We start from the raw sequence: 24950 nt of genomic DNA on the forward strand, positions 1-24950 counted from the left end.
TATATATAAATATATAACAAGATGTCTTAATTCTGACGTTTACCTCAGAATTCTCACTTATTTAGGGCCAGAGCCACCGATGGCAGGGTCTCCTGTCACAAATGTGTAAGGAACCTATTAACGGGGTTAACAACTCAGGTCTAGCGAAAATGCGATATTGGCATAGTTTTCGGACTTCTGGCGTCCATTTTGGCAATTTGCAGTTAATGAGTAAATGAGCAAACTTGAAACAAATGTTTCACGTGGCCCTAATCCTCTTGGCTACACACACAGATGTGTCCCCTTAAATTGCAAAAACTAAATCAAGTGAACTTTCACCAGTAGTTAGAGTTTGTATTTATTCACACAAAACATAATACATCTCTTTCAATAAGGCAACACAATACTGTATATACATACAATTATCTTTACGTATACCACATGTCATGTTGTTATTTCTCAACTAACAACACATCATTCTTCACTGTCACTAGCAAGTGTAAATAAATAGTTTAGCATGTCATGTAAAAGAGTACGAGATGCGAAAAAACTTCAAGTCATACCGTTACGTTCCAATGCAACAAAACAACCCTTTACATGTTGCTTCATTTTGTGGTTCTTGACTTTAGCTGCAAGCCTTTCATTATCTGACCCGAGTGAAAGTTCAGTGACTGACTGGAATATAAAGAAAAGATCAAGTAAAGCAAATTTGATAAAAACAAATCAAACCTTTACACAAACAGCATGAACAGCAATCGCAGTAATCTTTCTTATGATCATTAACACTGACATCATCATTAGGTGCTGGAGTGAGCGTCATCCCAAAATGACATGAGGTGCTTGTGGTTGGAAAATATAAATCGACACTCCAGTGAAATATGTCCGTCCACAGAAACGAGCATGCTGAATGTGCAGCACACAACAGCGGATCAGATTGTACAATCATTTACAAAAATATAATTCTATAATTCTGCATTTTAAAATGACAGCAGTGTTTAGTACCACATTACAAGTCGACGGGACGCTGAGTCACATTAATACACAAAAAAGTTTAATACCAATAACATAGTGTGATGGGAATTATAAAAAAAGAGGACATCAAACAAGAGAACTGTAAGTTAGACCACTGTTTATAAAGCACATAAAAGCCATATTAAATATTCCTGCTTTCCAAAGACATCACTCAGCTGTTTTTAACTGTTTCAATGCGTCTATATACTGTAGGTCTGGGCCTGTGACATGTTCACCAAAATAGCCCAAAAGAGATGTTTTTTTTCTCCCTTTGAATTCTGTTCTGCCCATGCACAGCAAAATAAAACTGAACAACTCACGTTAAAGAAAAATCACTGCACCGAAAGGAAAAAAAAACAACGCTATTATCGATCCAACTATCATATGGTTATTAAGAATGCATAAATGGTTTGTAATGCACTATAATATATATTGTTGTAGCAGATATCTACTGTAACTGGAACAGTACATGAATGCTTGATATGTGTGTGTGTGTGTGTGTGTGTGTGTGCACGTGCTGCTGATATATATCGTTTTATCAAATGATCATTATCTATTTATACTATACATAATTTAGAAATGTTTCAAAGAAAACGATATATACATTATATTACTGTGTTACATTGTAAACCATTCATATACTGCTCATGAATAATGCAAAAATATCTAGCGAATGTGTGACTGATTAAGCGATGCAGTGACTAGAATCATTTGTTTGCGCTTTTTTTTTTTTTTTTAAAGAAAGAAAAATAATCATAATATGGTTCTTTTTTCTTTGACGTGCTTAATCCATGGCAGCCTTCATAAAATATTACATTTTACTGCTTATATCTATTAGCATAAGCAACAACACATTGAATCTCCAAAATCATCCACCTACACAGACACTGAGAAGAGAAGCAGCATGAATGAGTAAACACAGGCTATTACAGTGTTTATACTGTAGAGCAGAGGTGTCAAACCCATGGTCCACAGGCCATTATGTGGCCCATAACTGAATATCATGTTATGATGAAAAAAAGGACCGCAGCCTGAGCCTCCTCTTCCTTTAAACACAGCGCGTGTGTCAGCTGCCAGTGAGGTGACAGAATACAGACAGATTATAATACTAACAATATATTTGCTAGCCATATTTTTTAAAAAGTAATAATAAGACATTTGGTTGTAATTGTCACATTACTAACCCTTTAACACCGAGGGTATAGCTGACGACACGTTTACGCTTAAGTGCACTTTGCATTGCAGTAATTACACAACAGTTTGTGCTACCGGAAAAATACCAAAGGTTTCTGAAAGCTGAGAAGCCGCAACATGCGGCTATTCTGGTTATTTCACTTGCGGTGTTGCCAGAAGCCAGATAATCAGCACCTTTGTTTCAAGAGAGGAGAGAGTTGGAAAAACAGCTATGCAGAGTTTCCATTTTTTTGGCCTGTTTTTGGACATGTCTTTATTATAAATATACTGTTCAAAATTAAAATGTAACACTCAAAATCTGTCGTTCTCATATAACTACATGTTTTTTTGTAAATAAAACCTTTTGTTTTTCTTAATTTTAATTGTTCAAACACTGTTTTAACGTGCAGTAAATTAAAAACACACATTTCCTGGTCCATTTATGGTTAAAATAAGCAAAAAGAAAAGTCCAGATGGACATTTTGAGGCTTAGGTGTTAAAGGGTTAAATGCATTGCATTCAACATTAAATTACATACAGTGCACACTTGTTGGTGTTTTAATGACAATTGTCTATATTATTATTGTTTTCTCAATTTTAGATTAATTTCTCTGGTCCGGGCCCACTGGCCCCCAGGTCATTTGAGTTTGACACCCCTGCTGTAGAGTATACACGTTGGTATAAGCCAATCTGAACCTCTATAGGAAATAATACAAATCTACATCCATACAGTAGCCGCTTATCTCTACCAATCGCTTATCTCTTCCTTTTTTCAGTTTCCTTCACGTCAATTCACTGATGAAGAAACTTAACTGCCCTTCTTTAATGAATTTTAACTCATTTTCTGTATCTGTAGATCTAAATGTTCAAATCCCCAACTTTAGCTGATGCCAGCTTAAAAAAGGTAAACACAACCAGCCCCACAAACACACAAAAGTGTGTTAGTCGGTGCTTGCAGTGGGTTGGTACCGTCTATTTTTAGGTTGTCCGTCCAATTCATTATTATTGCCCAGAATTATAATTTCCCAGGGTGCACTGCGTGACTGTTCTGGTGAGAGCCTTTCTAGTGTCTTGAGTTTTTATTTTTCTTGTTAAACAAGAACAACATATATGGGAAGTGTTTAACACTGTTCACTAACGTTTAGTTATATTCACCGACTTCTTGGAGGAACAGCATAATAACACTGTGTGCTTGAAGCTTGAATCATTGTTTGAAATGTTAAGGTTAATCTGAATGTATAAGTTGGCAAAATGGGAAAACTCCAGGTTTTAGTTCTTTTAATATGGATTAAAATTTAAATAAATAATAACTTCTGGTATCTTTTATTTACCGAAAATGTTAATAATTGTTTTTTGTAATACCAGCTATGGATAAGAGGGGTACTGGCACTTCTTTATTCACACCTCACCCACTGGTGTTAGTCAAAGGTCTTACATCGCTGGCTTTATTGTCATTGCTGTGTCGACACTGGAATCTCAAATCTAGTTCATAGTCTGATGCAGTCATTCCCACAGACTTGGTCACATAAGAATTCTTTCTAGATTTGTCCTGAAGAAGTTGTGATTCATGTCTCACATATGTTATGTCATATATTATAATACAAATAGTCCGAATTGTTATATTACTGTATGCACAAAGTTCCCTTTGTCATAAACACGTCTTCATTGGAAACCACAACAGGGAACAAACTATAGAACATGGTAAATGTGCTTCATGATCAGCTGAACCTCAGCTGTGTATTAACTCTGAATTATGAACTCATTTCATCCAAGTGACATATTTCACTGTACTTACTTCATCTGTGTGGACAGACGGTGTTTAAACTGGAACAGTAGCTACCACATATTGTGTTACCAAAAAGGAAGTATGCATCTTTTTTTTTTTTTAACTAAATTTAACATCTTCTGAGTCATTGTGATGGTTAGATTACTTGTTGTGGGGACTGTGTGCTGTCCGTTAGCAGAAAAAACAGCCTTGCTAGAGCCGGTCCGACCCAGAGTCCTCAGAGAATCAAGAGGTCTTGGGTCTCGCGAGTAACACAAATTGCTTCACAACACAACACATACCAGAGCCAGGTGCCGACTGTAAGATCAAGGGATTATTTTAGACCAGGGATCGGCAAGCTAATGTGGTCGAGCCAAAAACACTGTGTCTTCACCAGGCAAAGAGCCTTAAAACGTCTTCAGTAAGAAACAAAAAAAACATGTTTGCTGCCTTAAACTAACAATGATTGTGTGAGATACACACAGACACACAATATTTATAGTCCGTCATTTCAATTTTAAGAATTACTGCTTCTTCTTTGAGCCTCACATATACAAGTAGTTATTTTACAGACATTTACTCCCTAAACCTGGCTGTCTCCATGACAGCAGCAGTGTTGAAAACAAATGGCCAGAAGACGGGAAGGGAGGGGGGAGTGTCAGCGGTGGGTTTTCATCACAGTGAGGATAAAGCGGTACACAGTGGATGGATGGATGTTTACAGTGGTGTTGTAAAAATACGTTGTCCTAAACTGTAGGGGGCGCTCCAGACTTGCAAAGTTCCACTTTAAGCCTAAATTTGACAAAATACTGTTTATAGGTAAACTAGGGATGCACAATATTATTGGCACAATATCAGTGTCTGCAGATATTGACTTGAAATGTGTCGGATGTCGGCAAAGATCTGACGATACCACTGAAATTGTCGAATGAAAAAGCTGCTAACTCCTTGACTTCTACCGTGTTTATTTTGCGCAATTAAGATATTTTATTTCCACATCTGCTGCTTGTAATATTATGTTAAATTCACTACAGTAGAGACTAAATGACGTCTGCAGTTGGGCAAAAGGAAAGACGTATATATCGAAATTGGTTATCACACTCCTGATATAGCGGCATATCAGATATTGGCAAAAACTCCAATATCGTGCATCCCTAAGGTTTACAATGTCTAATCGGCAGATCTGCACACTTCTTCATCTGCAGTATATTCACCACCATGTTATGCCTTTATGTCTTTAACGCTGCAAAAGTAAAATGCAGAATAAAAATTTAACCTAGAGATAGAGATTGGTATCTCGAGACTGAGATTCAATTACTGAATCTCTGCCAGCTCAAGGACACTGGCTTCTGACCACCCTCTGTAACACGTGTCTTATAATTGATGAACCATGAAGTACCAAGAACATAGTGATGTAGAGAAGTATGAGTCAAATTCAAAGCAGCTCTTTCTGGTGCACACAGTAACAGCTAAATTTGTCAAAGAGATCGAGTAGACTCGTCCTTGACGAACACATGCAGTAAAACTCTCTCTCACAGAGACACACACACACATACATACATCTCAGCTGTAGTTGTAGGTGAAGTTATATGAGCTAGGCTCTTTCGGGACAGGGGGAGGGGCTTCGGGGATTGTGATGTTCTCAAGGTCAAGGAGGCGGAGCTTCATCTCCATGCTGATGAGAGTATCTAGGTCACTGCGGGTGAGGTCACTGCCCATCTCTCTGCCCAGCAGCGCACACAGGCCATCAGTCCAGATGCAGTACTAGTCAACACACACACACACACACACACACACACACAAGGTGATTGATAAGAACAGATGCAGCATAATGAGCTGACAGAACAACACATGATTAACACTTATAAAGCCGTTGAAGAAAACATATACAGATAGATACAGTATGTACAAACAGGAAGCAGTGTAATTTGCTTAAAGTGGTGTTCATGGCCACTGGATGAATGTAATTTCACAATGTTGGTGATGAATAAGTAGTGCACAGTGGGATCTTAGTTTCTTTTTACTGAAAACAGTCGCCACAGGGAACTAAAACAGTTGCAGGCTGTAAAAAGGAGAATAGTCCACAGAGCTGAATGGAACAGTGAAGTCAGTCGATGAGCCTCCGCGGCTCCTTGTTTTCTAGTTCTCTGGTCTAAAGACAACTTTTGGAAGGTCTGGGTCTTGTCTCTGATATATTGTTTAACTTATTTTCAACTTCAAATGCAAACAAAAACATGATTGGTAAGAATGTTCTGCCATAGAACATGGATACCCAACCCAACTCGTCCAGAAATTATTGTTGGGGTCCTGCCGGGTTTGATCATGTCAGTTCTTTTAGTTATACATAATAAAAACATTTAATTAAATGGATGTCTAATGCATAAAAACAAGTAATAATAAGTAGAAACTGAAAAGTACCATTTACGATAGGTCAGTTAACGCAACACACAGGCCATCCACAGTGGATGTTTATCCTGACACAGAGATGCGTCTTTTAGTCACTTTCTAATCTAACCTAATGGACTTCTTCTGACATAGAGAGAATAACAGCGGTAGTCGAGTGGTTAAATAGGTGGACTTATGGAAGGTTGTAGGATTGATTCTGGACAGTGTCAACATTACTATAATAAGCTTGCGATGCATAAAATATTACCATAAATAAATATATTGGGTGTGTGGTGGTAATTTGCCCTGCATGCCACGATGTCTCACTCTAAGGTTTTGTCAGAAGCTTTACTATGAGCTGTGATGGGCGGCACAATAGAACAAAATCAAACTGCAAAGTCAGTATTTCAGTTGAATGTGTTTCCTAAAGCTCTCTGAAGACATATCATGGTCATTTCTTACATTACAGCTCCTCTAAGCCTCATTGTTGCAGATCTTACCTCATACTTGTTGGGTGCAACAAAATTGAGCGTCTCATCTGGATCATAGAGGACAGAGAAGGCCAACTCTAACACCTCCTGAGAGAAGTAAAAACATCAAACAACACATTGTTCCAAACCAAAATCATCAAGGGAACAGATTCGACAAAAACAAGAAATAACAAAACTGACCATACCTTGTTTTGTTTGAGAGCACTTTTTTCTTTCATATGAGGACAGTCCTTCCCAGTTACCACTGACTTGATGTCTGACACAGGGACTATGAGGAATCCACATCAATAATTCACTGCACTGTACGTTACAAAAAGTGTTGTATTCAAAGATGATAAAAAGGTTTAAATGTGTCTTACTCTTGTCACTCAGGAGTTCAAAAGGCACTTCACCCTGAGGAGACTCATCCAGGTCCCCGTAGTGCAGCACTTTGTGATTCAGAGAGAGTCTGCAGAACCAGAACTTCTCTACAAAAGAGACCGCGAGCAAAATGCTTAGCTGATAATCCACAGAGTGAGTCGAATGTAAAGCGACTATATTGTTTCATAGATTATAATTAGGGATGAACCGATTGCCGTTTTTGGGGCCAATTCCGATTTCCGATTTTTCAAGAAGTTTGACCTGCCGATACCGATTTTAGCCGATTCCCATTTCAATTTTTTAAACCACTTTCATATTTTCATTTCATATCATAACAAAAAAAAACAGTATTCGGTATGAACCGGTATACCACCCAGTCCTACACTCTACTACATGTGCGTGTAGCCGCGTGCACGTGTGTTGCTGATGCATTTGACCGGCTTATTAAAATCGGAATATTTTTGTCTGCCGGTCGGTCGGTTTCCGGTCACTCCTCGATTAATCGGTGCATCCCTAACCATAAATATTAAGAGTGTATGTATATGTACCTTGCCTTCGGCGGTTCCCGAGCTTACGAAAGCAGCTGCCCTCACACAGCCGGTTGAGTCGCTGCTGCTTGATGAGCTCTAGGATCTCGGGCTGAATTCTCTCCCGCAGCTCACTGTGGCACAATTACAGCATCAAGTCTGTAGTCTGTATATATGTAATGCATGCTTTTGTTCACATCACACTGGGACAGACTGAAATCTACAGTTTATACCAAAAAGACAAAAATCTACAGTTTATACCAAAAAGACAACACACCAGTTGTCAGTAACTGGCATCCTGTTGAGCCGCAGATCTTTTTTTTTTATTTCAAAAAAGCGAATAGCGACAAATTCAATTACTTTCTGTCATAAACCTACATTTTTTCTGAGAAGGACAGTCACAATTTCAACCATCACAGTTAGATGATCCATCAATCCATCTAACTGTATTTCCTGTGGGCAGAGTCACACTCACACACAGAGCACACACATATTTTTAAATATCGCAATATGCATGTTTTTTTACAATATCGTGCAGCCCTAATATCTACTGAAAATCAAACATATAACAAAAAAAAAACTTTGAGAACCATTGTCATAGAGAATTCAAAGCCTTTTATCTGAAAAATATATGAACTGAATCAAAAAAGTTGCTAGAACTGACAATTAACTGGCATATGTTTGGTTTTGGGGGGAAAAATAATAATGGATGGAATAATGGATTGTTTGAATGGATACTTAAGTTTTTAGAGTAAATGTCTGACCATATGTTAGACTCAAAGAAGAAGCAATAACTGTCAAAGTTGGACTGATGCACAATTATTATTAACAGTATGGAAGAGGAACAGGGAAATATAGTTTTGCTATTAGAGCTGCAACTAACGATTATTTTCATAATCGATTAATTGGTTATTTTCTTGATTAATCGAGTAATAAAAACGTTGATCAGTGTTTGTCAAATCGGGAAATGATGATTTTCTCAAATGTCTTGTTTTGTCCACCAACTAAAATGATGTATAGTTTTGTCATACGGAGGAAAGAAACAAAGAAAATATTGACATTTAAGAAGCTAAAACAATGAGAAGCTTAAGAAAATTCTTATTTTACTAATGAAAAAAGCTTCAAATCGATTATCAAAATAGTTTACGATTAATTTAGTAATCGATTGATAATCGAGTAATTGAGTAATTGTTTCAGCTCAAGTAGCTACATTATCACCAGGTGACCACGGTCAGGTTAAGGCAGTTGTTATTTTTGTTTGTTTCTGTCTGAAACAGTTTTAAGGCACTAATAACAGTTTGTGGCAAATTCAAGTTACACATTTGGATAGTTGAGATTTAAAAGAAAAATAAAATCCGGTTTTATCTGATGAAGATATGATGTTTTGGCCCACTATTTATTGATGTAGTGCAGAGGGAGAGACATACATGATTGGTGGCGACTGGAAGTCATCCTGACTCATTCTCTCTGACTGCCGCAGACGCAGGATCTCTGAGTAGCTGAGGCCTCTCAGTTTATTCTTCAACTGGTCCAAAGACGCCGGCTTCATCGCCAGAGCCCTGGTGATCTGCTCACGCACCACCTGCATCACCTGCTCAACAAGTGACAACAGTTATCACATTTTCAGATACATCTGCAATGGTTTTGTTCAATCATAATTGAATAATAATCGCCCGGGATACATCTTTCCTCAATGAAATTATACGCAATATTAAATCTACTTAATGACAAATAATTCTGGTTAATTTTCAATGATTCATCATTGGATTTTAATGCGTTCAAAAAATTTCATTTAAATGGAAGGCACCAAGAATGTAACCGTCATGGATTTACTCAATCGAAAAACTTTAAGTACTTCCACAAAGCTCGCTTTGAAGCAAATGGAAATCTGACCTCACTATTCCTTAAATATGGGCATATTTTTGTCTGATTTGAAGTTGTTGCCAGTTGTTTGCCTTTTCAAATTGAGTCCAATTAGTTAAATTGCCATAGTTGGACTAGTTCAGACAAAATTCAAGAAATTATAGGCAGGATCGGCTCAGGTTCACTCAAGTCAACCTGCGTTTCAGTAAGAGTACTCAACTCAATTCAAAGTTTATTTATAGAGCACTTTTAGAAACCAAGGTTGACCAAAGTGCTGCACAGAATGACGTCAAATACCAAAATAAAAGTAAATAAAAGTAAAATAGAAAGTCTAAAAACAAAACATTTAAAAAACCATAAAGAGCATAGTAAAGAACGCTCCAACTTACTCTAGGTGTGTCCATTATTTGTTGGGCTCAGACCAAAAATGGTAAGAGTTGTCAATATTCTCTGACTCGGTGGGATTCTGGCAAAAAATGTGGTCCGAGGCACACTTTAATATACTTAGTTTCCCAATCAGTCGGCTGTCATGGGTGGAGCTAGACAGGCTCCACCCATGACTGTACTGTACCATTTTACTCCCCAAAGGAAGAGTGCCAAAATATGTAATGGAACGTTTGGGGCTGATTTTGATCTAAATCTAATCTAAGTTATGGGACCTAACGTCACATCTACAAATAATCTATGAATATATTTGTTAAAAGACATCTGTGAGTGCTTAAATGTCCCACCTTGTTAAAGTCTTCAGCTGTAGCCCTCATCTCCTTCCAAGTTTTATTAAGCAGCTGAATGCAGACACAGAAGAACTCCTCCCATGCCCGATCATGAGTAAAGAACATGGGGTGGTAGTCGTTGCATCCTTCGTTAGCTGCACAAAAGAAACAATTTCATTTGCAAAGTGAATTGAAATATGCATTTTAGACACAGAGATACAAATCCAGGTGACTTACGTAGTTCCCCAACCTGAAGTATCTCACACAACATTCTGGTGAGTTCAATGGCACACCGGCCAAAGGGACATTCATGCTTGTCCTCTCGGCTACTGTTCTCCAGTACAATCTGTCCTCGAGAGGGAGGGGACATGTTAGCTGTGGCTGATTTCTAAACCTCTGTGAGTTGTGTAAAAAAAAAAAAAAGAAGAAAAATCATGGCCAAAGCCAAAACTAACCCTGATGTATGTGTCCTGGTGAACTTTGGCCAGGTACAGCATGTTGTCCAGAGCCAGCATCCCTGGAGGTGTCTGTGTGAAATCCATGGCCGGGTTGACGTGGTTCTGTATTTCAAACAGCAATAACATTAGGATGAAATAAAATCCATTTATTTTACGAGTTTAACAAGTGTCCCCGCCTGGCGAGAAGAAACCAAGATCTGCACTCACAGAGAAACCCAGCATCTTGTAGTCCTTTGTGTACATTGCCTTTCTCTTCTCTGTACCAGTGGGGTCATTTTCTCCATCAAAGGCAATCCTACGCAGCTCGAAAATAATATCTCTCTGCGCCTGAGACACAAAAAATATCACATTTTATTACAGCATTCAAAAAAAAAAACAGTAAAGAAAGATCAAGTCTCACCTGGTCATTAGGATCCATTTTGGTCATCATTCGTTCTTCTAGAAGGTTGAAGGTCAACACCTGCAGCACGTACAGCTGATGCGCCATTTCAGCTTTAATTGGTCGATTTCCTCGTATGACGTGCTGGAAAAGGGTGTTGCGTTAAAAGCAGAATCTCTACAAAGGCTGCGTCTGCTACTCATTAGTTACCTTATGAGTAGCACACATGTAGTCATGCTTATAACGATAGTTAGAATGAATGCCACAAATTAAACAGCGTTGAACTCACATTAACTTCCCACTGATGTTTATTTGTCTGTGTTGTCGGGCATTTTGCTGTTAAAAAATATTGTGCAATACACTCATATCTGTATATACAGGATCATGTGCCTTAGAACGAGTCTCTGGTGACCTGTAACGTTTCACCGTTAGTATGCGTGTTTTGACACATAAACCGCGGTGCTTGTTTACAGAGTTTAATCATTTCCCCCTTATGGAGCCTTAGAATGCTTCCTTTTCATCTAAAATGTTCAAAAACTTCAGAGATCCCCCCTCAGCACCATCCCCCCTGTTGGTTGCCCCTGCAGTAATGATACAATGAGTTACAACACTAATCAAATCCACTCCCACAGCATAACAGAACCTGTCTAAATTATTTTCAAACAACGAGCTGAAGAGCAAGTACAAAAGTTCAGAAAATCACATGAATAATGAGACAAAATGTCTGCCGTCATAGGCCACATGTGTATCAGACTACAGTCTGAGCAAATGGGTGAAAATGATTCATCCATCTAACAGAGATACTAACACAGACTCAGAGAAGCCAGCAGGTCTCATTAGAGCCTGCACTGCTGTTGAAACTGGAGTGCAGCATCCCACTCACTCATATTTGAAGCCACCTACAGATGAGCTGGTGCCAAAAGGAATTACTTTCAGTGCAGATTTTGCTCCACTCGGAGAACTTCATGCCACATCATATTTACTGCTTCTGTGTCACAGCTCTGTAGAGCTTAATCATTTCCTGAAGGAATAAACTTTCCACCACAAAACCCAGCAGAGGAAAGTATCAAAGAAGGCTGAATACACCTTTTTTCATCAGTGTATCCCACAGCTGCAGTAGAGCAGAGAAATAACAAGGGGTGCATTTCTGATACGACACTCACATTGAGGATGATGGATCGTAAGTGCTTCTGGGCCAAAGTGCTCGCCATTTCCTGAGAGTAAGAAAGACAACAATACAACACAGATCACACGAGTAAAGAGCAAGAAAATTAGAAAGTTTGTTCAAATCTACCGACAAAAAATGTGAATTGTGAAATGCATCAATATTCTTAAAGTATATTTCTGTCCCTGGCTAGAACCATTGACAATTTCTGTAAAACATAGCAATGCAGTCTGAGTTGAAGATCTGTCTGCTGCTGCAGCAAGCTATGGTTCCCTCCAGAGTTTGCATGGATAATGCAGAAACTATATATGACACATAGATTCACCCCAGTGTGAAGGAGGAGGAGGGATGTGGGGTGAAGAGAGGATGGTATGAGATGCTGAGGGATGTGTACTCACAGTGAGGTGCTGCTCCAGCGGGTTAGTATACTCCTCCTACAGTTTGAAGGGAGGGAGGAGGGATGTGGGTGTAACAAGTAATGGAAACAGAGAGTGCACACACAGACCATGAGATACAGAGATCCATCACTGGCACAGCATGCAACAGACTAAGGACACAAAACAGCGCTTCAACAAATAAGAACCCACAGTGACCTCGAGTGTCGTACACGGCGTGCAGAGGAAAAGATGCAAAACAACATTTATGCGAAGAATAGTTACAGACCGCTTTCAGACCCACTTTCAAAAAACTTCAGTCACTAATCAATACATTTCACTTGTGTAATCAACTCAAACATGACAAATAAATAAATAAACTTCATGAAGTAACAAAATGAAAAATTGAAAAAGACAAAATGTTGCCCACTGCTTCAGTTTGCAAACATTTTGTCTAACTCAGCCACCTCACCTGCCCTAAACAGATGAGTCTGCCATATAAATCACTCTATACTCTCTATATAAATAATTCATTTGGACCGAAGAAATATGCAATATGCAGAATTTGTTTACTGTCACAATAGATTTAATCAACACATTTTTGACCATTCTAAATCTAAGCAGTTAAACCATGAGTCCAAGTGAATTTTCCCTCATGGCGCTTCTATTTTCGAAGTAACAGTGACCTTTAACCACCGAAACCTTATCAATTCAATTCTATAAATTGAAGTGAATGCCAAATTTGAAACAGAAATGTTAACAAATTCCCACCAGGTATCAGGTTCACAAGGATGGGATAGACATACGAACTGACAGACAACCCAAAAACGTATACAACTGTCAATCAAAGCTCTAACTAATGTACCTTTAGCTGTTGACACAGTGGCTCATCTGCTCCATCTTGCCATAGACCTTTTGCTAACTAATGCATTTAATGAGAAATTAACTGATATTCTGGAGTCTTCAGGAGTGTAAATAACTGAAGTGTTCCAGCCACAAACAGCTGTAAAACCCTCTACTGTGTTCAAATGACTAGATATGACTCACTTCATCCTCTAGTGGTCAGTAACAGTAGCTGAAGGTGAGCGCATCATGACGATGAAAGCACAATTAAATTTTATTTATAAAGAGCCGATTCATAGCTTACATGGGTTTCCACACCTTGGTTGACATCAAATTCAATGACTTTTCAAGGACTTTCTATGACCAATTTCCTCAAATTCAAGGACAGTATGTACCGACACAGCTTAAGACGGGAGGGCAACTTGTAAGAGCGTCTTCGCCCATGGCGTCCACTTTTATCGATCTGCAGCGCACTCTGCATCTGGACAAGAGATCTTGGAATTTGCATTTCACTGCATCACTTCATTTTCTCTCTCTTGCTTAACATTACTCGATCATTGTTCTGCATGGACTCTCACGTCAACGATGGAGAGAGACACCACTAGTAATTAAGGCACAACAGTACCTAAATATCAAACTTCTTTCTTACACAGAATTCAACCACTTTCAATGACCCATGTCTATTAAGGGCCTTGAAAAAAAATGTCATATTCATAAATTCCATTTCAAGGATTTCAAGGACACATGGGGAATCCTAATTATTATTTAGTTCAAATTGTAATCTGGTGTTAATGGTAGTTGTTAGGCTACAAAGAAAAGTGAAAGCAATTACAAGCTACTACTTGGTAAAGTTTTAGATTAATCTCTGTAATATTAGTAAACAGTAAATTAACTCAAATTTGTGGATGTTTATTTAAGTACAGGAAGCAATTAGTGACCTGCTGCATCAAATTTTCCAGTTTATTGTTGTTTTCCCAGACAACTCCTTTCCAAAAAAGTCACAATCACAATTTTAAATGTGTTGAGAAAATTAAAATCCAGAGAAACCTTGATTTATACTTGGGTTAGATCTTTAAAAAAATGCACATATGGTCATACAGAGCATGAAACAGGATGAGGAAACTACAGTATGTTAGTGCACTGTGTAATATGTTACTGCAGAGTGAGTAGAGCACATGAAAATGAGCCATTAATCATCATCAATAACACACTGGACAAACATCCGAAAAAAAGCACTCCCTCCTTTGGTTTTTGTACATTTGTCTGTGCTTCATAAACACTTCATAGTAAATCAATTTGATATATTCAACATGGCATTACTAAATGTCACATTTCTGCCTTCACTGCCGACAATGCCAATTTTTCCCACTAGAATTTTATTTTCCATTTTCCATTCTAAAGCATGCAATAAGCACTGAATTATATCAAGGCCAATACTTGACGTCCAGAATTAAGCAGTTAATTCTGGACTGAATTAAGTGAATTCCAGAGTGAATTCTGGAAGGATTTAAGTTACTGAATGCAGTAATTAAATCCTTAATTACTGCATTCTGCATGCATCTCGTCCAAACTCTTTATCTGTCAGGCACAGTCATCCCTTGGCTACAGCTGGATGAGCCTGCTAAGCTACTCTGAAAGAACTGCAACATAACAAATGGACCAACCTCAAAGGAAGGTGAGTACTATTTTGAGAGAGAGTGTGTCATAACAGAAATGAGAGTCAAACAGAATCCACAACGTGACAGCCTGCAGACAGACATTTAATCATGAGCTTAGCCCTAACAACCTACTGCTGCAAACATAAGCAGCCGGTGTGAGGCGGCTCCCTGATATGAAATATGACTCTAAGGAGGAAACGTTAAGTCTATTATACACGAGTGGCTTTTTTTGGAATGTAAAGTGAAAATAAAACATTATTAGTATTCCACTTTCTCTCCATCACAGCCCTACTCTGCTGTCGTTCACTGACCTGTCTTCTGTCTTCTGGTGCCTTCAGGAAAAGGGCATTGATGAGGGCGATGGCGTAAGTCTGGATCTCTTGGTTTGACCTGAAGGAAAATCCAGCATCATAACAACCATTTAGAAGCATCACGCTCCACAAATCTTCATGCAGAGTTCAAACTAGAGGCTATGCTATACTTACTCTTAGTTTTATTACTATTATTACCAACAACTGAGGTGAGCGCAGGATTTTTAGAAGTAACTCATACACACCAACAATTGGGAATTTTATGCTATTTTAATTAATAATTTTATATTTAAACCAACAATAAAGACAAAATCCAACAATGTAATGGCTAACAAGTGTAATCTAATGTATTTATTGATTTCTGCCAAGAGGCTTCTATTTCGGGGGCGGCGGTCGCTCAGTGGGAGTCATCGTTCAACTGGAAGGTTGTGGGTTTGATTTCTGGCTCTGCTAGCCTACATGCCGATGTGTCCCTGTGCGAGGCATTTAAATGTGCCGTTGTATGAAAACTGTAGGGAAAAGCAGCATTGGGTGATCATAAAGACTAAAAAAGCATTATAAATAGACCATTAACGGCCTCCAAAACTATCAGAATGATGCCGACGTGTTTCTGGGTCATATGCTTCAGCATCCATTTTATTAACAGGTAACAAGTGCCGACATGCTGTTGTTCAAACAATACTTTTTGTTTCTTCTGTTCTCTGTAATGAAGCCACAGGCTCAGCTGTTCACACCTCTCTGCAGGAGGACAATGGCATAAAACCAAGCAGATCTAATAATTAGATCAGCTAGTACGGCAGTAAATAATTTACTGCCATACTAGCTGGAGTTCTTTTTTAAGTCTCTAATATGAAAACTCTGTCGGGTTCAGCGCAGTTTGTGTTTCTATCCATTTCCCAATATCAAAAGCAGAAATACATCATGCTTAAGTAGGGCAAACATGTGAAAACATGAACACATCCTGAATCCTTGTTTCTGAACAGACTGTATCAGAACTGTCTGTTCACATGATTTTCTTTTTACCATGTAAACATAAATAATATTTACTCCTGTTTGAGAAGCATCAGTTGAAATTTGCAACCGCTTGCTCGACAAGCATGAAAGGCATAAAGTTTTTTTGAGATTTACTGAACATCCTCATTTAAAAAAACAGTAGGCTTAAAAAACTAAACCAAAGTATTGAGAGTCTAACAATAACCTTGTTGGTTTTGGTCTTTTCATTAAAACAAAAACTGAGTCATCTAAGCATCCTGGCCACGCTCTTTGAATTGTGCCATGAACTTGACAGAATTCCGCATTCCATTGCATTCTATTACTTAAAGTAGACATATTATACCCTATTTCTCCAAGTGAACCTAGTTCCCTGGTGTCCTAATGGACATGTCTGTGACATGCTTTGGTCAAAACACCATAAGGATGGAGCACCACAGCAGTTCAATCACCCTGCCAAAACAGCCCTGTTCAGAACGCTCGCTTTTGAGTGCCTGTCTCTTTAAATGCAAATGAGACACAGGAAACTACGTCAGCGTCACTGAGTCTCTGGCAGCTAACAGCAGTTAGCATTTGGAAAAGCAATCATTTGCAGACTCTTGCCGGCACACTGCCGTCATATAAAATGTATCCATTGGACATGTAAATCCTCTGAGGCTGCTGGAAGTTTGTGTAGAACTCTGTGCTACACTGTGCAGCCAAGAATAGGGCTAGCTTTACATGACAACGATCTGAACACAAACCGCAAAAGTTGCGTTGCCTTCTCACTTTTTATTGAAATTTGATGTAGTATGCATGCCAGGTGGCTAGGTGGCACTGTGAAGCACTGCCATACAACATCACCAGGAGTGCGCGAATGCGTTGAAACTTCCTTCTACTTCTCTCTAGTGAAGAAGTAGCCCACAGTCTAAAACCAAAACATCAACTCGGCTTGCTGAAATTACACCTGGATAGGTATCAGAGCAGCTAAGGCAACTTGAATGTCCGACTGATCCTACATGTTTGTTGTTGTTTGGCTGTACTGCACATGGATCTGACGTCAACGCGTACAGGAGGATAGCCAGCGTGAGCAGCTCAGAGCACACTTTTACGTTTTAGACAGGAACGTAACGGTGGACTGTTTTTAAGATTTCCACTCTGGAGGGTGGGTTCATTTTTTCGCGTCTTTAAGCCCCAAAAAGACAGTCGCCATCTAAACGAAAGGCACACCTGATAAAATATTCTGTCGGTTTCACTCGGGAGCGTTGTTGTGTAAAGCCAGCCTAGAACACTTTGCAGACTTCTGCTATTCCGGATACTATTGCCCTCGCCTGCACTCTCGCGTTTTTTAGTGACAAAACAGAGCTCCATTGTGTCATTGTGACGTAGCAATGAGCCCGCAAGTCAACATCGCATGTTTTATCTCCTGTACTTAGACTGAGGCGGACCACAACACATGAGTGAGTCATCTTTTTTCAGTCCCAAATATAAGTATTAAAATGATTCAAAAGATGATTTTGCATAATATGTCTCCTTTAAGTCACCCCACAATGCTACATTCACATCACTGCCCCCATTTCAGAATCAGAGTGCGGGAAGCCCCTGTGCATGAGTGTGTGCTCACACTTGCAAGTGCCCGATGAGCTGTCCCACGGTGATTTCCTGGGCCACTCGATGGTAGAGGCTGTGGCTGTTCAGGACCATGCTCTCCAGGATGGCCAGAGACCGCTGCAGGATGGACACATCCACCATTGGCTGGTTTACATAACCTGCAATCTGAGGCGAGGGATCAAGGAGATACGACATAGATTTAACTCAGCAAAGTCAAATCCTATCCAGTGGAACTTATTGTAATCCTTAAAAGTAAAAAAATAAAAAATTAAAGCGGATCTTCGCGAATCTGGTCACTTTTTTTCTGCAGAGAGAATATTTTTATGACAATAACCTAAACATCCATCGTCCACTACTTTGAACTCACCTATGACGCCCCCCCCCCCCCCCCCTTCTCCTCTCCTGTGTGTTTGTTTCCAAAGGAGCCAGCGAACACAAGCCGTGAAGCCATGTCAATGACAGTCAGCATCCATTTTGCAGGCTTCTGTCTTTTTCAATTCTCGGCAATTCAAAAAAAGGCAGTCCAGTGTTTAGTCGTGTGTGTGGTACCCCGCTCCTCTTCTTCCTCCAACAGTTTTCTCTGCTTCTTTTTTGCCAGCTATGCCATGATGAAATAATGCTATCACTGCCTTCATTTTATAGCCAGTACCTGGCTAGGGCGCTAACAGACAGTAGAGGGAGTGGAGTCAGCCCTCCACTCTGTTAAAACTACATAATTCCATTTTAAATGATGTAAAAATGAATTAATTTACTAAACATTTTCCAAGGAAACCAGCTGCATACACAGGGAAGGAGCTTCAAATAATGTGTTGCTAGGCAACAGGACCAACTCTTTTCCAGCATTGTAGAACAAGAGGAAGGTATAGTGATTGAACGAAATAAAAGCATGAAAGTAAAAATGAATGAAATGACAGACCTTGAATCTGGTGTAAAAGTCTAATGAGTGTTTTGTCGGTGGAGTTACCTGTTTGATGAAGGAAAGTGAGATAAGGTCCCAGGACACAATGCCATGATCCATTAGCTCCAGAAAAGCAGTGAGAGTGAAGGCCAGCATTTCGCCAAAACTGAAGTGGAAAAAAATCATCAGCTGCTCAATTCACCTGATGCATTTCAACTTCACACTAATATGTGTAAAAAACATATAACCAGTGCGGGCCCACGCCTTTATGGGGCCCTAAGCTGAATGTGTTTTGGGGCCCCCTGTCGCACCACCTCAGCTGTGCTGGATTATTATTGATAAAATGAAGCGAGTGAAATAAAAAGTGCATTTATGATACTAAAGAGTTATTTACTCCAACTGTTGTTTTGTTAGAAGACTATACAATCACAAAAGTGGCCTACTTTTAATTTGCACTCTCACATTCAAAGTGAAGCACTAAGTGTGGTGATAGAGAACTACAAAACAAAACCAAACACCTTAAGATAAACAATATTTAGGTATGTAAATGTACTAAAAATGTGTACATTTATATCACTATATATATATATATATATATATATATATATATATATATTCTTTGGGCTGGCTGTGCATATAATTGTGGCTGGGGTGGTACTGGGAGTACATAGTTTTGACCAGTCATTATCAAAAAAAACTGGGTCAAGACTGACAACAAGGGTGCAGGATATATTTCTGTCTAAGGGTCATCACAGTGAATGATCCACACAGCTGATTTGGCAGAGAGTCTTTACAACAGATGCCCTTCGTGATGCAACCGGGATTCAGGAGTACACTGGATGTAGCCCCGATGGCTGGGGTCAATTTAGAGCATGGGTGTCAAACTCTGGCCCGTGGGCCAAACTTCGTTCGATAATGAAGGTTGCCTCAGCTCAAAGCCTGAACCCCGACATTAATAAACTAGCATCCAAGAAAAGATGCCAGGTATCGGTCTTGGGCACATCAGATTAGATCAGTGTGTCGCAAACTGAGCAGTAAAAAGGCCTGAATGGTTGATTTATTCATTGTTATTTTATTTTCAAATTTATTAGCTTGTGGAAAAAGTTAATGTTGATATTTACCTCAAAAGGGTGCAAATAGAAAAGAGGCATTAAATGTTTTATTTAAATGTTATTTAATATGCCATTGATGTTTTTTCGTTTGTTTTTTGAAAGTTGATTTTGCACTTTTAAGTTATATAAGCGTTGCTTGTTCCATATTCAGTGTTAAAGCAAATCAGTGTAGCAAACTGAGCAATAATTAACATTTTATTCATGCACTTTCTCTTGCTACTTCAAGGCTTGAATGTTTGATTCATTCATTATTGTTATTTTATTTTCAAATTTATTATTAGCCTGTGGAAAAAGTTTATTTCGATATTTACCTCAGAAGGCTGCAAATGGAAAAGAGGCATTACATTTTTATCCATCCATTATTTACCGCTTATCCTGTATTTAGGGTGCTTTCAATTTTTATTTAAATTTTATTTGATATAATAATAATAATAATGCATTATATTTAAGGCGCCTTTCAAGACACTCAAGGTCGCCGTACAAAAAAAAAAAAAAAAAATGTTTATGCCTTTGATATTTTTTAATTATTATTATTATTATTTGATACTCGATTTTGCATGTCACTATAAAGTTATATAAGCCTTGCTTGTTCAATATTCAATGCAAAACTTGTTTGGGTCCCTATTAAAAGGTTAATTTGTTCAACCTTGGCCCGCGGCTTTGTTCAGTTTTACATTTTGGCCCACTCTGTATTTGAGTTTGACACCCCTGATTTAGAGTGTCCAGTAGGGGGAATCTTGTTCAGGCTCTTGAATCTCAAACCAACAACCCTCTGGTCACAAGACAAGTTTTCTTTCCACTTGGCAATAGGTTGCCCTGTTTGGATTTATGCAAATGTGTGGTTCAGAGTCAGTCACAGCCAGAAATTAACTACTTATAATGTAAAGTGGCTCACGATAATTTTCCATCTTCCAAAAGCGAGACCACATACAAGTTTGGGCAACACTGGTATTGCCAGTTGCCTGAAAATCAATAAATGCATTTTTATCACCGTCCAAAAAACAAAAACTGTGCTCACTGGGTGCCACTTTCTACAAGACGTGCAAGTGTCCCAATGCCTTCCATGTTGATGAACTCTGTAGCAAAGGTTGGATCTGCTGAAAGCTTGGCAAGCTCTTTCAGAGCCTCAAGACGAGCATCGATGCCATGGGACTGGATCCTCTCCAAGAGCTGACGAGCAGCACGTCCCTGTGAGCCAGAGAAAACATCACCTGCTTTATAAACGTACCACAAGTACAACAACATCAAGTATGTACTGAAGTACATTTGAAAGGTTAATTGATGCATATAACTAATGATTATAGCATTGATGGACAGTAATGTGCTCCAAATGATAAAGTAGTGTATATGAGCAACTACAAAAACTATACCCAGTTTTTCATGTATTCTTTTGTAATATTGAATCATAGGGCTGGGCGGTATGACCAAAAATATATATCACGGTTTTTCAAAATTTGAACGGTTTCACGGTATCTGATGGTATTTTTTTTTCATGCATAATCAGGTGTTCACAGCATTTTCTACTCATTCTAACATAATTACTGCAGTAGATTAACTTAGGGTGGTCTATTTTACTGTCATGAATATTGTAGAATAACTCCACACTAGTACAGGTTCACATGGCCCCAGAAAATGATGCTGTTTACAAAGAAGAGCTACTCATGATTCTAATGAAGTGAAGAATCGGAATGCAAAGACAATTGCAGTCAAAATACAGAACTTTGACTGTGCAAATCAACATCTTTTATAAAGATCCTGACTCTTGTCCCAAATATGACAGGCTGCGTTCAGTGATTGAAACAAATATATAAACATTAATGAAACGTTTACATGCAGCACACGCTCACTCGCAAAGCAGACAGCAGCGGCGCGGCTGCGTGGATGTTGTGTAATCAAATATACCGGTATGGCGGTATATTAAAAATTCATATCGTAGCGGGAAAAAAACAGTATTCAGTGTGCACCGGTATACCGCCCAGCCCTATTGAATCAGACAAAAACTGAAATGAAGAAGGAAACAAAGAAGACAAAAAGAAGAAAGAGAAAAAATAATATACAGATATAAAAAATATATATATATTTGAAGCTCATATTGCCCAATCACTATTGAACTGTTTTTTTTCCCAATTATTTTTCTCTAGATTGGCCTCCAGACCAGACTCTCATTAGCCCCCAGGTCATTTGAGTTTGACAGCCCTAGTTTTGATGGTGGTGAAAGTTTAGCAAGAGAACTTCAAAACAAAACGTGATTGGTTTTATTGTTTGACGAAATAAGGCGCATGGCATAAAACCTTGGATTCAATTTCACCTCTGAAATATTGATGGCAGCAAAACATAGGGGTCAAAACTGAGGCAGGACAGCAGGACAGTGTCAACAGAGGGAGAGTTGGGACATCTTAGAGCTTAAATAGTCAAATAGTGAGGGTGTGATTGTGGGGTATCAGGGCATGTCACATGAGTAAAGCAGAACAGCTCCAGTTGACTGTCTGAAGTGATTTGGAGGAGTAGCTTCATTAACTCTGAAACGTCACAGTAGAACCAGCAAACTGCTCTACTGGTGTGGGTTTATCGGTATTTTGTTAGCAACTGCCTGTCTATACATTTTGACACATCAGTCTGAATTTTTATTTAATGGGTAGGTGATCACCCAAGTATGTTCCCATTCAAAGTTTGTAAGAATCTACCCACTAATTACCAAAATATGAATAAATCCCAAAACGTTGTTGACAAAACACTCGATTGACCTTGGCCATATTTCTCAAGTGAGAGCCACTCAAAGGCCACTCATGCAGAAGTTTAACCTGTGCATGCAGAAGTTAAACTTCTGCCAACGGGGAAGTTGGCAGAAGTCAGAGAAGTTAACATCTGCCTACAGGGAGGAGGTTTGCTTATGTTAGGAAGGCAAATCAAATGTGGCTGTGGGGTTTTTAAACAAGCTGTAGTTGTCACATAGCTCATTGCAGACCATCATGATTTGTAGTTATGGTTTTATGCATGTATGTATTCTGTCTATGTTCCTATGTATTAGTGTGTCTTGTTTGGTGTGTGACTCCTGTTACAAACAAAATGACTCCTCGGGGACAATAAAGATGTTCCCATTCCAACTCCATGTGCTCCTGTTCCCCGTGTTTCAGCATGTGCTTGAGAGTATTAAATTTGTGTTTTACTTTATGTCATCCCCTCCTGCTTTAGATTGTTTTAGCCTTGTTGTGTTTTTGTTAACTAAAGACTCTTTTGCAATCCTGCATTTGGGTCCTCGATTCTATAAACTGAGACACATATGCTGTGTTCCCATCGTGGTACAGTTTGGAATGGTAAAGCCCTGGGTCAGGCTTGCGTTTCGGCTGAGGACATTACCTTTACTTGTTAGGCGGGGTGTGCGAATATGACATAACAGACAACAATAAAGGACACCCAGGAGCTCTTTTTTTCCTGCTCGGTTTGTGGCTGTTTGTCTCAACAAGATGTCGTTTTGTATGAGCATAGACTGCAGGCGCCCTGACTTCCATGGAATATTTACACACCGATCCTAAGGGAGTGATGTCATTGTGTTGTATCATTTAATCTGGTACCCAAGGGAAGGGTGCCATATAATGGAATGGTTGGGTTTGTTATTTTGGTACTATTCCAAATAGCAATGCAAAAAAGTACAAACCATACTGTATCAAACCAAACTGTTCCACTCGGTGGAAACACAGCTATACTAAGGAAACTTGCAAGCTTTGAATTCACAATTTAGAGAGACAAAACCCTGACATGGAGTTCATTAAAATGTATGTGTGCAAACCACAATAAGAGGCTATACGCAAGAGAACAAGAGAGAGCAAGAACCAATAAATATACCAGTACAGAATGAGCTCAGTCTTTTCTTGCTTTAATGAAACTACAAAACATACCAAAGGAAAACAACAAAGGTTCACTCACAGGTGAAATGGCCAATCGAAGTATGGTCCCATTTTTTATTTCACTGCGGCTCTAGAAAGGTAACAATGGAAATTTGGTACACGTTAAACATTGTTTTACGAAGTTACAACGCAGACAGTTAGGAGAAAAACAGTGTAGCTGACCTGTTCGGTGATATAAAGCTGAGGACCGTCAGCATAACGCAGAGCAAACTGCTCTGAGCCTGACAGAGACCAGCTGAGGATAAAGACAGAGAAAAGAGAAAATTAGGTACAAGTGTTCAATACCTACTACAGACTCAGAGGAAGATAAGCAGCAATATTATATTGTAGCACACTTTGCATGAACAAAAGGTTACTGAATGTCAGGTTGCTCCCTCCAGCAGTTATATATACACAGGAGGAACATCATTCAGTGGGTGTGAACAGTGAAGAGCAAATGATTTTTGCACAAATCTACTAGGTTTTGACCTTGTCTTTTTTATCTGCCGCAGCACTAACTCATGCAACTTTCACTAACCAAATGTAATACAATTCTACGCATGATAATGATGACAAAGATAATATGTGACTATTCATCTATCCCTTCTGCACATTGAGTTAATTACAAGCAAAAGAAGGTCATTTAAGAACTGCACAGAATAGTTTTAGAGGTAATTGAAAAAAGCAATGTCAGAATATGGAGAAACAACGCTTACCCATCACATACTTCTCTTAGTATAGAGGACAAAGGTCTTTTCTGCAAAATGACATCATATAATGGTTAATTAGTTTAGCTGACAGCCATGATGGATGACTGTGTCAGCAGTTTTGTTATAAGATCATACACAACTTGCAGTTCTCATGAGTCAAGGCTTGACAGGTTTAATTTCAGCCAGCAGCAGTACAGTCCATAGAGGTGAACTATTAAAATGCAAATACAGACCTGGTCCATTTCTATTAGCTGAGCATTAGCACCTGGCCATTCAATCGCCACCTTCACGATGTCAGCTGGGGGAGGCAT

General features: G+C 38.9%; 1 protein-coding gene across 3 annotated transcripts; it reads right to left on the minus strand.

Moving 5' to 3' along the window:
• Window positions 1-5491: 5491 nt before the first annotated feature.
• LOC310926617 (engulfment and cell motility protein 2) lies at window positions 5492-24950 on the minus strand (the record flags this gene model as incomplete). 3 transcript variants are annotated; one of them, XM_083888787.1, is made up of 21 exons in its annotated part: window positions 5492-5692; window positions 6814-6891; window positions 6990-7072; window positions 7164-7271; window positions 7713-7825; window positions 9119-9282; window positions 10286-10422; window positions 10505-10613; window positions 10723-10827; window positions 10933-11052; window positions 11126-11248; window positions 12268-12318; window positions 12668-12703; window positions 15456-15534; window positions 18049-18200; window positions 19000-19099; window positions 21064-21233; window positions 23970-24020; window positions 24113-24185; window positions 24646-24686; window positions 24873-24950. In XM_083888787.1, 21 exons carry the CDS (start codon window positions 24948-24950, stop codon window positions 5492-5494), a joined length of 2172 nt encoding a protein of 723 aa, XP_083744913.1. The 3 variants fall into 3 exon arrangements, with proteins under 3 accessions (XP_083744913.1, XP_083744912.1, XP_083744914.1); XM_083888786.1 differs by having other exon boundaries at window positions 21064-21256; window positions 23966-24020; XM_083888788.1 differs by lacking the exon at window positions 12668-12703.

Source organism: Microchirus variegatus (assembly GCF_963457635.1).
Source record: "Microchirus variegatus genome assembly, chromosome: 4".
Taxonomy (NCBI): domain Eukaryota; kingdom Metazoa; phylum Chordata; class Actinopteri; order Pleuronectiformes; family Soleidae; genus Microchirus; species Microchirus variegatus.